The sequence below is a fragment of the Solanum verrucosum genome, unplaced genomic scaffold (assembly GCF_900185275.1).
Source record: "Solanum verrucosum unplaced genomic scaffold, falcon-dt-bn FXZP01000183.1, whole genome shotgun sequence".
Classification (NCBI taxonomy): Eukaryota; Viridiplantae; Streptophyta; class Magnoliopsida; order Solanales; family Solanaceae; genus Solanum; species Solanum verrucosum.
The window spans coordinates 4842990-4858271 of record NW_026020430.1 but is presented as its reverse complement, the minus strand read 5'-3'; the positions used below and the strand labels follow the sequence as shown (position 1 = coordinate 4858271).

General features: G+C 35.7%; 4 protein-coding genes across 5 annotated transcripts in view; 3 read left to right on the top strand and 1 right to left on the bottom strand.

Moving 5' to 3' along the window:
* The window catches only part of LOC125807744 (wound-induced basic protein), a 125665-nt gene that overhangs the window by 18378 nt on the left and 92005 nt on the right, over positions 1 to 15282 (top strand). The gene's annotated exons all lie outside the window — the stretch shown is intronic.
* LOC125807725 (probable pectate lyase 8) overlaps positions 1 to 15282 on the bottom strand; it is a 104321-nt gene that overhangs the window by 81691 nt on the left and 7348 nt on the right. The window lies entirely within an intron of this gene.
* Positions 522 to 2741, top strand: LOC125807734 (tropinone reductase homolog At5g06060-like). The gene is made up of 5 exons (XM_049487467.1): positions 522 to 627; positions 751 to 958; positions 1787 to 2003; positions 2099 to 2205; positions 2413 to 2741. Exons 1-5 carry the CDS (start codon positions 539 to 541, stop codon positions 2599 to 2601), a joined length of 810 nt encoding a protein of 269 aa, XP_049343424.1. The 5' UTR covers positions 522 to 538; the 3' UTR covers positions 2602 to 2741.
* LOC125807719 (transcriptional corepressor LEUNIG_HOMOLOG-like) lies at positions 7365 to 15181 on the top strand. Of its 2 annotated transcripts, none has more exons than XM_049487449.1 (19): positions 7365 to 7593; positions 7822 to 7866; positions 7975 to 8077; positions 8306 to 8403; positions 8572 to 8681; positions 8801 to 9096; positions 9224 to 9299; positions 9398 to 9509; positions 10605 to 10654; positions 10750 to 10995; positions 12291 to 12374; positions 12609 to 12830; positions 13021 to 13171; positions 13240 to 13346; positions 13596 to 13745; positions 13952 to 14107; positions 14200 to 14319; positions 14486 to 14683; positions 14769 to 15181. In XM_049487449.1, exons 3-19 carry the CDS (start codon positions 8046 to 8048, stop codon positions 14910 to 14912), a joined length of 2352 nt encoding a protein of 783 aa, XP_049343406.1. In that variant the 5' UTR covers positions 7365 to 7593; positions 7822 to 7866; positions 7975 to 8045; the 3' UTR covers positions 14913 to 15181. The 2 variants fall into 2 exon arrangements, with proteins under 2 accessions (XP_049343406.1, XP_049343407.1); XM_049487450.1 differs by having other exon boundaries at positions 7398 to 7593; positions 13021 to 13159.

Below are 15282 nucleotides of genomic sequence, written 5' to 3'. Positions count from 1 at the left end.
CCCCACCCCATTGCCATCCCTACCACTATGTGTTGTTTATTTTATATTCATATATATGTTTGAAGGCGACGTTGTTACAACTTACAAATCTATCTCCTCAAAAAACGTGTTGATATAGAACATGGAAAATCACCAACACTAAACAAAAATCGCGTGGTGAAATGAATAAGATCCCTTCAATTTTAATCAAAAATCATGGGAGTTAGCTCGAGTATGTAATTGTTTTTTAATTTCAGTTTTCCATGTGACATGCATGTTTAAGACCACAAGATTAAAGGGCATTTTGGTATTATATTGTCATCTTCCACATGGTTTAGCTACATCTAACACGAGCCTCGAAAATCTGCACGTGAGAGTTATAGTAAGGTTTTGAAAATAAAAAATGTAGTATATATTATAGCTGTACGTACTACTTTATATAATGTTTAATTATTTTTTTGGAGCAATTAATTAATTAAGTATCTATAAAATAAAATATATACTTTCCTATATATATACACACACAATATCTTTGAAGCAAGAAAAAAGTAGAACTCAAATGGCTAAAGTTGCAGCGTTTGCCAAAAGTTCTAGATGGTCACTTAATGGTTTGGCTGCTCTTGTCACTGGTGGCACTACTGGAATTGGGTACTTTACATTTTTAATTTCATGACGATGATCTAGTGTAAAAATTCTTTACATTTGTTATTAGTAGTTGACTTGTTGTTCGTGCATATAACTTAAATCTTTAATAAGTTTTTTTTTTTTTAGTCATGCAGTTGTAGAGGAGCTAGCTGGACTTGGTGCAAAAGTGTACACATGTTCCAAGACAGAATCAGAGCTTAATGAGCCAATGCAAGATTGGGCAGACAGAGGCATACAAGTGAAAGGCTCAGCATGTGATGTTACTTGTAGAGACCAAAGAATTGAGCTCATGAAAAAAGTTTCCTCTGAATTTGATGGAAAACTTAACATTCTTGTGAGTACCATAAATCCATCTTCTTATTAATAGTCAAGCCGAAGCACTAGATCCGCCCCTTTGGCCTTGTCATTACTGTTAGTGTGACGATTCGTATAGCTGATCAACCTAACTAAGTGCTTGGATTAATCGAGACTATGGGTTTGACTTTTTAATATATATATATTCTTAACACTGGACTTATCGTACTTTTAAAAGGTATGGATTTAGAATTTAAAGAGTATTTCTTGAAATGAAATTTTAGTAGGTATATATCGATCTATACATGTGTCAAGTCGAAGTACTGGATCTGCCCCAATGGCCCTGTGAGGATTCGTATAACTAATCCACCTAACTTGTTTGGATTTAGACATATCAAGTACTGTATATGATATATTCATAGAGAGATTTAATGGTCAAAATCAATAAAAAGGATCAATTAAATTAAAGTTGCTCTTCTAGGCGGGTAAGATCTAGTATTTGGTGAGATTTTAGTGGGTTCTCAAATACTTAAGAATTTATACTCAAGTCAAGCCGAAGCACTGGATCCACCCCTGTCAATGTGGATTTGTACAGTCTTTTGGCCTAACTTGCTTGGATATTAGACGTTTTAGATAGATGTTGTATTCAAAGTGAGATCCAATAGTTAAAATTAATGAAAAGACGTACCAATCCGAGTTGCTCTTCTAGGCGGGCAGACAACTCCTGATTCTTGAATAATTAGGCGGAAGTTGAAAGAGCTGCTCTAATGTGAAATTGATAGATCCAACACTGGAAATTAACATTTAATGTTCATTCAGTATAAAAAAAATTGACCAAATTTACTATTGCCTTATGTTGTTGATGTAGATAAACAATGTTGGAACAAACATTTGGAAGCACTCTATCGATTATAATGCTGAAGATTATGCATACATGATGGCTACCAATTTAGAATCTTCATTCCATTTCAGTCAACTTGCTCATCCTATTCTGAAATCATCTGGAGCTGGAAGTATTGTTTTCACTGCCTCTGTTGCTGGTCTTGTCCATGTCTCTGGTACTTCTATTTACGGAGCAACAAAAGGTACTCTACTCGTGCTTTTAGTTTACACATCAGGTGCGAGTAAGTTTTTACCTACTACTCTTACCATCTTCCTTTGATATATTAACTGATGGCAGCGGGAATGATTCAGCTTACACGAAATCTGGCTTGTGAATGGGGAAGAGATGGTATTCGTGTTAATGCTGTTGCACCATGTTACACAAATACTCCCCTCGTGAAACATGTGAGATTCTCCTCTTGTTGATTCTGTGTCTGATTATATATTGCATCAGTGCATAGGTGAATCTAGGCTCATTTTAAATTGGAAAGGGGAAAAGGGTCAAAATTCCCTTAAAGTATGCAGAAAGGTCATCCGTTTACAGTTTGGTTAAAAAATGCTCCACTGTCTTAAATGTTGTATGTGATGAATTTGGTGGTTCTATACTGACAGTTGCTCAAGGATAAAGAATTTTCGGATGCCTTAATATCAAGAATTCCTCTTGGGCGTTCAGGAGAAGTGGAAGAAGTTTCATCCCTCATCGCGTATCTCTGCCTTCCTGGTGCTTCTTATGTCACTGGTCAGATTATACCAGTTGACGGAGGATTCACCATCTATGGCTTCCAACAGCCTGGCTATTAAGTTGTACTTGTGGTTGTTTGAATAAAAGTCTTGATCATGTTAGCATTTGCTCATCTTTAGTGTTGTAATGTGTTAAACAAGTGATATTGTACTGAAGATTATACTTCAGAATTACACAGTGTCCAATTTGATCACTTATCATTATATCCATATTGCTAACTTCTTTTCGTTATTCAACATCATGATTCAGAAACATTCTTTTACGAGAATAAAAGACCTGTTTCCCCAAAAGAACGATAAGGAATGTATTGAGCTTATGGATGTACGATCTGTTACATCAATCTCACCAAGAAATGAAACGATAAAAGATTTCTTCTACTTGTTGATGTCAGCTCTGAGTAGCACTTATGTGTCCACATATATATCTTAGCATGACTTGCTAAAGCAGTATATATGCAGCCTTACTCACACCTAGTGTTCCGGCCCGTAACCATAAAATTCCCCTTGCTACTTGTTCCGAGCATCCCCTCTATAACAGCAGCATTGGTAGATGGCGTATCATTCTTCATATTCTGCTCTTCATGATTGGAAGGTACTCTTAGCATCCTCACTGATCTTTGTCTTGCTAGATTGGTCATCTCGCGTACGTACTAGATGAACTGTAGTGCTTGTGGAACAGCATTATCCCTGATCAATGTTGGCTCTAATTGTTGTACCATAGGCACTGATCGATAGAAGATGAGAACGATACAATGCAACTCCCTCACAACAAATGTTTGATAAACTTCTGAAGCATGTTGTATACAAGCTCCAAAATAATATTCGTAACGCCATAAACCACAACTCCAGTGAAATTCATGAACAAATATCCATACACAGTAAGAACAACTGATTGAGAACAAAACAGTTCAATAGCTTTTCCCAAAAAAAATGCACCTGAGAGCTAACAGGCTACACCTTGGCTTAAGTTGTAGACATTCAAAAAAAAATTATGACCAAATGTATATCAGAGTAAAAGATTGCATAGAATCGACACATGAAACAAGATTAACTGCATCTCAGCACTTGACATGGAAATGCATAATCAATCAAGTCAGATATCAATGAAAGATGCAATATACAGCTAAACTTGCTTACCAACACACAAAAAACGAATAAACTAGAGACTGCAGCTAGCATCAAGCTATGTATTAGTACTATAATGCGTAATTCTCTATTTGATAACACAGACACCTTGTTGAAACACAAAATCCGACCTTGCCAAGTTGCAATATTGAAAACATCAACTAAACCAACACTTTAAGCCCTCTGCTCAAGATTAATTATGATAGTATCTTGTTAGAAAACATCTTCAATTTCCATATTTTTTTTTCCCTTCCCATAACCTTTCTATCTCGTAGAGGTAGGTATACCAGAGAGAGTTGTTTAGATGGTAAATATCTCTCACTTACCATTTAAGGCTATGATTTGAGTCAAGTGGGCTATTTCTTTGCGAAACATTGTTCAATTTCATAGCATGTGGCAATTCCGCCAAGGGAAAGAACCCGCCGATTTGAGCTCCTTAGTTTACCCCATCTATTTGAATATTGATCAGTCGGAAAAACTAGTAATAGACACAAAGCCATCCATTCCGGCTCTATATTTGTTCGAATAAAATGCTTAGCCAATTCCACAGATATATCTTCTAATCGATAATTAGGCCAAAGAAACGGAATTGGTAGTCAATCCTATTCTCAATAGGGATAGTTGACAGAGAATAGGGATAGTTGGCAATTGAATTCATTTTGACCATTATTTTGATGAAGCACGAAGATGAAAGCTCCTAGACAGGTAAAGAAAATCTACATCATAGGGGTAAATTCTAATCACACCCTACACTTTTGAACCCCACTATAATATTACACTAAATATGCTATTATTATTTTACTGAACAAATTCAAAATAATGTATACATAAAAAAAAAGAAAAAAAGTATACATAGATAAAAGAAGGGTTAACCTCAATTTCATTTTTGAACGAAGTGTGAATTAGTTTCTTTTTTGATTAAGAATGTGTACATAAATTAATTAAATTTCTTCTCTTTTTGGCGCCGCCAAGAAAATAGAAGCGGTAAAAATTGACCAACGCCGCACAAAATTGGCTTCTTTTTTATTTTATTTGTACGGACGAAGACTACAACAAATCGGAATTCCAGTCTCTGTGACTTCTTTTTTTCAGTCCAGGTGACCAAATCAGCTTTCACGCGCGGCTGAACTAATTTCTATGACAGAGACCTCATAAAATTCTTAATCACTTCTTATTAAAAAAATTAATTTACATTAAACGGAATAATATGACACTTAATTTCAAACATATTCTAATATCAAATACTTAATCCTGCGCGCCATACATCTCAATAACATAATTCAATTTTGATTACACCCCTAACTATATATGAGTTTGAGAAATAAAACAATATGAAATAACTATAACATGCTACGTGTTATTTCTTCAAAAGTTTATAAATCGAAAATGAAAAGTGAAAGAAGGTATAATCTGATATGATACTTATAGGCTAATTAAATATATTGATGGTCCTCAAATTTGTCAATTTAATATTTCGGTTAAGAAGTCTAAACTAACAATTATATCTATTGATGAATATTTAAGCTAACAATACTACTCACATTTGGGTGCATAAAAGACTTAGGAGTATTATTTATGTTTAAATAGAAATGAATCCAGGCATACACCAAGAAAAAAACGAATGCATTAAAATGCGTAGTTCTCTATTTGATAAGGGACACATTTTTAGGTTTTAAAATGGGTGAATGGAAAATAAAGAGTTGTGCCTTTTTTGAAAGATTGTGACTTATAAAAAGGGCTGTGACTTTTCCGAAAAGTTGTAATCTTTTCAATAAGGCACAATAAGTACCTGTTCATATTATCCTTTGTTTTCTATAATAAAGGGGTTTCTTTCATTTTTTCAACAACAAATTTTACAACTTCTTCTTTTTATACATAAAGAAATTCAAGTGTACTGTTGTTTAGTGGTTCGCTTTCTGTGGGCTCATTTTTCTTCCTTAAAGAAAATATTTTCAGGTTATTTTCTGTTTACTGATTTTGAATTTTTTTTGTTTTGATACACTTAAAATCTCTGTTCCTCACAAATTTTTCCGAAGTTTCTGTTCTACATAATTTAATAGTAATACAGATTAACAACACAACTTGTTGAAACAGAAAATTCAACCATAACATCAAGAAAACCAAAACTTTTAGCCCTCTGGTCAAGATTATTGTAGCATCTTGTTTGAAAACATCTTCAATTTCCAGAAGTAAGCATCCGTCAAACATCAAGTTATATAAATTGGGACGGAAAGAATAACTTATAAAACTATATTTGAATAATTACGAGGTAATCCAGCATAATCTCCATATTTTTTCTTTTCCTTCTCATATCTTCTGCAAAGGGTATGAATAATTTTACTAATATAATTCAATTTTGAATACGACTCGATGTATGAGTTTAGAAATATGTATAGTCACATCATGATACTTAATAGTTAGGTTAAATATATTAATGGTCCCTCAAACTTGTCAATTTAATTTTTCAGTTAAGATGCCTAACTAAACTAACAATTCTATCTATTGAATATTTGAACAGAAAGTCAAATTATATCTGCTGAACACATTTGGGTGCATAAAAAAGGCTTATTTATTTATTTTAAAAAATAGAATCTAGGCATGCAATTATGTGTTGTGAAAGTGACAATTAAACAGTTTTATGTTACACATGTTTTATCAACAAACATAACAATCTGAACATTGTCCTACATGATTACATGTGTGCCTTTTCTTCTGTCACTAAATCACACAAAATGATAAAACGGATTCCTTAATATTTGAGGGTAACCTAAAAATAGTTGTTTATTCTTTACTCTTTTCGTTGTGTCTTAATTTATATGATATTTTTCGAATTTCATGAATGTATATTTGAACAATGATCGCTAAAGGCGAACCCATAATTATATTTATAACTCCTTCCGTTTAAAAAAATTTGAAGTAACACTTTAATTTCAACTTTCTACATAATATATTGCATACCACAAGATATTTTGATATATTTGACATTTATTTAAATTGTGTGCTAAGTCAAAGTAGATTATTCTTTTTTAAACAAAGGAAATATTATTCATCCGTTCCTATTTAATTGTCACAATTTTAGATTTCACTCCCCTTAAGAAACTAAGTAATTTTGCCGTTGCATCCTTATTTAGTGTTCTCTTCAAGTTCAATTTTCAAAAAATGAACATGAATTAATTTATTTTGATTCATGAATGCATATTTTGGTAAATTCTTAAGGATAAAATAAGAAAAATAGCAGGTATGAAATGCATTGATTTTATAGAATAGTAAGTATAAAAAATATTTATTTTCGTAAGAACGACATGCAAGTAGAGACGGAGATTTTTTGTTTCTAAAATTAGGCATAGTAGCTTACTATAGGGATCTCAATATATAGACTTTATAGCACACAGTTCAGAATTACTTGTAACTACTTCCCGATAATGACCTTACCTCTTTAATTATACTCTCACTTGCGCTTTCTCCGCGCGTTACACTCTAAGCACCGCTTTTTTGCTTACGTAAATATTGTCCCCACTTTACCCCTTTACTCGAACCGAATCACCGAGCCAATCCCCCCGAACCTAATACCCATCCTAATCAAACACAAACAAAAAGCTAATCCTAACCTCAGCTTCGGTACCTTACTTGACAGCCTGTTTTGCTATTTTCGGCTTTCCCCTTCACTTTGATATACCCTCTCTTTGTGTCCGTTTTTTCCTTTCGTTGAAGCTCTTCTTCTTCCTTGTGAAGAGAATCTTTTACAAGCTTATGAATGGTGAATTTTAGAGAAGAAAGTGTTGAATTGCTGATGATAAGTATCTAAGTTTATGTTTTAATCGTTGATTAATGTTCGGAAAAAGTGTAATTGATCGGAGGGTTTGTGCGAAAACTTGATTTAGCTGATTTCAATTGGAGCTGTTCTACTTGAATTACTGTTTCTTTCAGGTAGTTATTTGGCTGGAGATTTTTTTGTTTGTTTGTGTGTTGAGCTTGCTGAGGTTGTGAGCTGATTTGTGAATTTGTGAATTCGAGTTTGTGATAGTGTTACTGTGTGATTTTGGAGTTGAGAATTATGAATTGATGAAGATCTTACCTTTTGTTTCATCAACTTTGGTTAATTACGGTTGATTTTGTTTGAATTAGGGTTCCTTTTTTTTTTAAAATTTTAAACAGAGATTTTTGTTGAATCAGCAATGCTGGATTTGATCTTCATAATTGGTAAAATGTTACTTGATGAGAATCATTTCGGTTTTTAAACCTGTATTTTCATTTTTCATTTTAATTGATAAATTTGTTTTTAACTGTGTTTATGTTATTTTTGTGTAGCTCTGTGATTGCTGTGATTACTGGTAGTTGGCTGCGTGGAATTTCCTGCAGGAAGTGATCGAGTGAAAGTCATGGCGCAGAGTAATTGGGAAGCTGATAAGATGTATGCAACTTCTTCCTGTTAGTCAGCTCATTTTAAATTTTCAGTTTCTTTGTTAAAAACGTCCAGCATCCATGTTTCACTACCAAAGATTAAAAGACTGTGATTAAGTACCAAATTCTCAAATATAGTCAGAAGAAGAAACAGAAATTTCCAATCTTTTTGAAGTCCCTAGATAAAGAGTACTAGTGTTCACAGTTATGATGGAATTGATTTTTGTTGTCTTGATAGGCTTGATGTTTACATTCATGACTATCTGTTGAAAAGAAAGCTGCATAATTCTGCAAAAGCTTTCATGACAGAAGGGAAGGTTGCTACGGATCCCGTAGGTAATGATGTTTATGTGTTGAGTTCTTTTGATTCTAATTGTTTCTATGTATATCATCTTATCTCTAGTTGTTTTGCTAGTCAATCTGCAGAGTAGTTCATGGTTATTCTCCTTTTTCATACCTTTAACACATTTGAGGTGTTCATAATTTGATTTTGTCCTTTTGTAGCCATTGATGCACCTGGAGGATTTCTTTTTGAATGGTGGTCTGTGTTTTGGGACATTTTCATTGCACGGACAAATGAAAAACATTCCGAAGCAGCAGCAGCGTACATAGAGGTTTGTTGAACTTACATGATGTGTCATTCGTCGCCCTAAATAACATTAGAAGTAGTTCTGTGGCTTTCTCTACTTATAACCAGGCTTAAGCACCTTGTTTTGTTTGGTTTAAACTCTAGACACAGCAGATGAAAGCAAGGGAACATCAACAACAGCTACAGATGCAGCAGTTACAGCTCATGCAACAACGAAATGCCCAATTACAGCGAAGGGATCAAAATCCCTCCCTTGGTGGTCCTATAAGCTCTATAAACTCTGAAGGCGGCATGATGGGGCAACCATCTGCTAGTGTTTTGGCCATGAAAATGTACGAGGAACAAATGAAGCACCCTCATTCCTTGGACTCGGAGACATCTTCACCTCTTATTGATCCCAATAGGATGGCGCTTCTCAAGTCTGCATCTAATCATCAACGGTATGAGTGGTGCAAGATTTTCTTACCACGTCTCCTGCATTTTTTGCATTACTTTAGGTAGCCTCTATTAATTTGTTGCATGCTTTGTCTGAACTTCTATACCTGCATTTGTTCTCTGTTGATTCAGCCAGTTGGTACAAGGTAATTCGGGTAGCATGTCTGCAGCATTGCAGCAAATGCAAGGGCGCCCTCAGATGCCTGCGGTAGCTAGTTGAACTCTTATCTCAGATATCTACTTATTATTGAGTTTATTTTGTCGTCTTGGACCAAGCTCAGCCCAATATCCTTGGAAAATATGTAGGATATTAAAACGGAAGTGAACTTGAGTGGTACTCAGAAATCTTTGCCCATGGATCCTTCATCAATTTATGGGCAAGCTATTCTACAGTCGAAGTCAGGACTCAGCGGTGCAGGTACTGTCGTCTTGGTTGCTTAGCACCCTTTGTCCAGCTACTCAACTAATGATCTCTAGTCGTAAAACATTTCATTTTCAAATGTTATCACATGAAATGAGTTTGGAATATTATCTAATTTTATCCTTGAAAGGAAGCATGGAGTTCTCTTAATGAACTCTTTCAATTCATATCTCTGCAACGCGGACATCCTTATGAAGTGTGTTTTTTTCCATATATTTTCCCATATCCATTTATGGCATTCATTTGCCGTAATCTGAACACTTTCATTCTTCCATTTATTGGCTACCAGACAAATGGATATTCCTCTCCTCTATGGTAACTTTCATGAATTAAATTGCTCTCTCTCTTTCCTGTACTGCAAGTTCTAGAAGATTAAAACTTCCACATTTTAGAGGATTGGCTCAGGACTTCAGAAATGATTATTTCCATCTTCAATCTGTTCCAAGTTCAGTCACATATAAATAACATAACTAGTGCAATACCTGGCACCTACATTTTTGCCTCATTGCATCCCCTTTTTGGCATAGCTGATTGTCCGTGATATCCATGTTAGTGTTTATGTAGATTTTTGGAGTCAATTCCTGATAGTGCTCCTTCAACTGGCATCATGCATATTTTCTTACTAATATTTCTTGTTTGTTACTTCTGATTCTTTAGCATTCGTAGTGGACATAAATCTAGTAATCACTGTTGGAATGTTCTAGAGCCACTGCTGTTATGGTTTTTATTTATTACCTTTTTAATGTGACCTTTCGGAAAGTTGTCTGGCATATCAAGCATGTGTGTTTAGCAGAAATAGTTGGTGTGAGTTTAAGGTAGATTTTTGAGTGATGTTCTTTGTGGGCATCAGTAATAACTAGTAAGTTCTTTTCTGGGTATGTTGTTGTTGTTATCTTTTTGTTGGGTCTGTTTATAGTGGATTTCAATTTTGAGAAGTTCTGTGTTTCTCTTTTTCCATTGCTTTTGGTTCTTTTGTATTTTTGGGGGAGGGGAGGTATTAGGGTGGGGTGGTAGTTCTAACTCAATTTTGTTCATGATTATATTGGCGGCCACTTGGGTAACTTGTTCTTTCATTTTCTCCTGGTTCTTTAGGCTTAAATCAAGGTATGACTGGTTTACCATTGAAGGGCTGGCCGTTAACTGTAAGTTACTAATAATTGCTTTCATTTATTTTAAAAGTTGAATTTCCACAATTTCGATATTAATGTTTGGCTGCTTTGCTCATTGATATTGACAGGGAATTGACCATTTGAGGCCAAGTGTTGGTTTGCAAGTACAGAAGCCCAATATACAGAACCAAAATCAATATCTTTTGGCATCACAACAACAGCAGGCTCTTGCACAGGCTCAAGCACAAGGTAACCTGAATTCCCCTAGCTATGGATATGGTGGATTACCAAGAGGTAACTTCAATGCAAAAGATGGTCAGCCACCAAGAAATGATGGATCCATATGCTCTCCAGTACAATCAAATTCACCAAAGGTTAGGTCTACTTTCCTAGAATGAAGAAGAGTACCTGCACTGGCTAGTTATGTTTTGCATTGTCCATTATGCAATCTTAAAGACTATTTGTCACAGTGAGAGCGCATGGGTTGTTTTCCTCTTAGATCCAAATTTTAATGCATTGTTTAGTGCAAAGATCATTTTTAACTGCGTTTTCCTCAAGATGCTTGTATTTTGTTCCTTTCTAGAGCAGAAAGGAGGAGACAGAATGCTATTGAAGCTTGACGTTGAAAGCAATGCATGCCAATTTTGAGGTCGCTGAAGCCAATTAACTAAAATAATGAGGAAATAGAGTAGCATAAGCTGAATCATGTTGGGAAGTTTCCGAATCTGGACTAAAATTTTTAAGAGAGACAGAGAGAGATTCTAAAATTTCCTTTTCTTCTTTACTCATCTGGAGGGTAGATGAGCAGATTATGGGAGCGCCTGATGATATGTTAGTTTGTTACTAATAATAAAGCAGGTAATTGAAGGGATAGTGTTTTCCTTGCTATCTCTTTCCTTGTCGAGGCTTATCCGTGAGGATTGTTAGGAATGCGCTACTGGGAAACCGTAGTAAGTTCTCTAGAGTAAGGTGGGTTGACGTTAACAGTCCTTACTTTCCTGGTGCGTTGGTATTCATTTACTTCAACCTACCTTTGGAGAACAAGAGGAGAAGACAAACTACCCCCTAAACTGCGACGGAGACCATTTAACAAATGAGTAGCAGGCTGTGCTTTACTGCCTCCAGATTATTAACTTTGAACTAGCATATAGTTCATCAAGCCCTCACCTTTGCCATTTTTGGATAAGCCTTTTCCATGTTATGACGCAAGAGCAAACATTGCAGACTAGTGGGAGTTTGTGACGAAGGGATTCTACAAATAAATGTTTCTTGGTTCTTAGTCACTGAAGTGCCAGGATTATATATCAAGGCCGATGGCAAGTGAAACTAATTATCAGAAAATTGAGGCCTGGATCTCAACCAAAATGCAATGAGACCTTAGCTTTTGGCTAGGTATTAGCACTTACTTTACTAATGGATTGTACATCTTTCAGTTTAATTGGCACCATTACAGCTGTCTTGTGCAGTTGACATGCCTTAGCCTTGCAGCTGTCTTTGAGAGTGCTTCTTAAATTGTTCCTCACTAGCTTATTGTGTGTGATGATATATGTACGGTTTTTAAACAATGCTGTGTCTTTCTGTAGATTCAGAGAGGCTCTTGGAATTTAGTTGTGACGGGTAGAATTTTCTACTCTAAACTCCTTGTGTACTAATTACTTCTCTTTAACAGATGAAAATGGCCCAAATTCCACAATCCTCCTCTCAACAACAGGACCAGTTGCAGCTGCAACAGCAACAGCAGCAATTGCCACAGGTTAGCTTAACCAGATAGAGTTCACTTCTGATTTTATCTTTGTTGATATCAGCCAACAACCATGTCCGCAGAAGTACTTCTAACAATGTAATTGTTTATCTTGCATGTGGCCTATTATCTTTTTTTTCCTTTTCATGTTTCTAAAATTTATATTTAGTTTTTAGAAAATTTAAGTTACCTTACTTCTCAGAGCCAATGGAAGAGAAGTTTACCTATCTATCTCCTGTGATTCAGAATAGCAGAAAAAGGAAGCAACATTCGTCATCTGGACCTGCAAATAGTACTGGCACCGGAAATACTGTTGGCCCTTCACCAAGCTCACCAGCATCAACTCATACACCTGGTGACGGAATGACTAGTGCCAGTAGTCTGCAGCATGTCGGCAGTGTGTCAAAAAGCATGATGATGTATGGAGGAGATGGAACTGGTGGTATAGCGTCCTCTACAAATCAGCTGGTAAAACTTAATTGTCTTTCATCCACATTTTTTGTATTTTGCACTTCTGAGCATGTTATATTTGTAAAGAAGTACTTAGTTATCTTATAGCTTCCAGTATCTTTGATGAATAAGCAAAGTTTATTAATTCTTTATGCGTTTTGATGTTAAATTTGGGATCATCTCCAATATGCCTTTATCTATCGTACAGGATGACTTGGAGACGTTTGGAGACATTGGTTCCCTGGAAGATAACGTGGAGTCATTTCTATCAAATGATGGGGGAGATGGAAATATCTATGGAACAATGAAACAAACGATTACTGAGCACAAACCCGAGTCTTCCAAAGGTGATAATGCGAGTTTGACTTGTATAAATGCTTTCTTTGTTGTTTTTGTTGCCAATTTACTAAGAGGATAAATATATCAGGATTCTCCTTCGGTGAAGTTGGTTGTATACGCACAAGGAATAAAGTCACTTGCTGCCATTTCTCATCAGATGGAAAGCTTCTCGCTAGTGCCGGACATGACAAGAAGGTAGAAAGGCACTTCCATATGGAGACTAACATCTTTAGCATATGGAGATAATTGGATGCCTTTTAATGAAATTCCTTTTTACTTTATCAACAAATGGATCAAGTGTTTCATTTCATTCCAATGGTGGATGTGCTTTTCAGTGGTTAAATCTCCTTTATACTTCACTAGTGACTGAGCATTTTCTGCCGCACTTTTGTTTTCACTAAATCAGTTGTCCTTATAAGTTCTTTCCTCCTGTGTATTTATCAGGCTGTTCTGTGGAACATGGATACCTTACAAACGGAGACCACCCCAGAAGAACATCAATTCTTGATTACAGATGTCCGGTTCAGGCCTAATTCAACTCAGCTTGCAACTGCTTCATTTGATAAGTCTGTGAGATTGTGGGATGCTGCCAATGTAATTGTTTAGACATTTTCTGCTGAATAATTATTTAATCACCATGTTGAAGCCAGGCCTTACCTGTAGTCGCTTACAACATGACACCTGATTGTTCATATTTTTAGATATCCGATTGTCATATATTGTTCAACAATACCAATCTATATTTTTTTTACCACATATTCACACTCAAATGATCCCTTGTCGAATTTATTTTTTTGCAGCCTGGCTACTGTTTGAATTCATACACCGGGCATTCTTCTCATGTTATGTCGCTGGATTTCCATCCGAAAAAGAATGATGTATTTTGTTTCTGTGATAGCAACAATGAGATTAGGTACTGGAGTATTAGTCCATTCTCATGTACTCGAGTGTCAAAGGTTTGCCTTTTACCATTCATTATGTTTAATTAATTTGTTGTGATAATATTCCTATGAACTATCTTCAAATTGTCTCCTCTCTCTACTTGTAGCAAGGAGGCAGTGCACAAGTGAGATTCCAGCCAATAACTGGTCAGCTGCTGGCAGCTGCATCAGATAAGGTGGTATCGATCTTTGATGTCGAAAATGACAGGCAACTGCAGTCTTTCCAGGTTTGTCCTCAACTTCCATTGTGTGTTGGATTACGTCAACTGTTACTTAAAAACTATATATATATATATATATATATGTGTGTGTGTGTGTGTGTTTCTGGCACTTCCATATTTTCTGTATGTTCCAACCATAATTCCTCACTTGCCAAGATAATTGTGTTTACAGGGACATACTGGAGTGGTGAACTACCTTTGTTGGGATCTCAATGGTGATCTACTGGCATCAGTAAGCGAGGAGTCTGTCAAAGTTTGGTCACTGAACACTGGTGATTGCATCCACGAGCTAAGTTCAAATGGAAATCAGTTCCACTCTTGTGTATTTCATCCTAGTTATTCAGCTCTATTGGTGATTGGAGGAATGAGGGTAAATATTTGTTCTCCTTTATTTCTATCATTCCTTTTGTATGTTATTCAGAAAATTTACCCAAATGTATGCATGCACTTAACAGTCTTTGGAGCTGTGGAACATGGTTGAGAATAAAAGCATGACAATTCCAGCACATGAAAATATTGTCGCCGCCCTAGCACAGTCACCAGTGACTGGAATGGTTGCTTCTGCAAGTCATGACAGTTCTGTGAAGTTATGGAAATAAACTAGAAGAGGATTCGATGCTGGGATATACATGCACATTTGCTCCGCTTGAGGTGTTAGGGAAAAAAGTCTTGCGTCGTCTATGTTGTTGTAGTGTATTGTTATGAGAAATATCAATTTTTCTGCTTGTTAGTCATCACATTAGAGTTTGGTTTGCTTAAAAGCAAGTTGAGCATACTGATTGCTGCGCAATGGTTCGGTAGTGTAATAACTTCTGCAACTGTTGTCAGTGATTAACAACTAATAATAACATGATATAAGTTTCGGCTTTACGTCTATCCATCACCTTTTAAGAATGTCTCCCTAGGGAGACCCATTTCGAGCTCTTCCTAATGAAACCAACACAGCGGGGGATAAATGCGGAGGTGGGA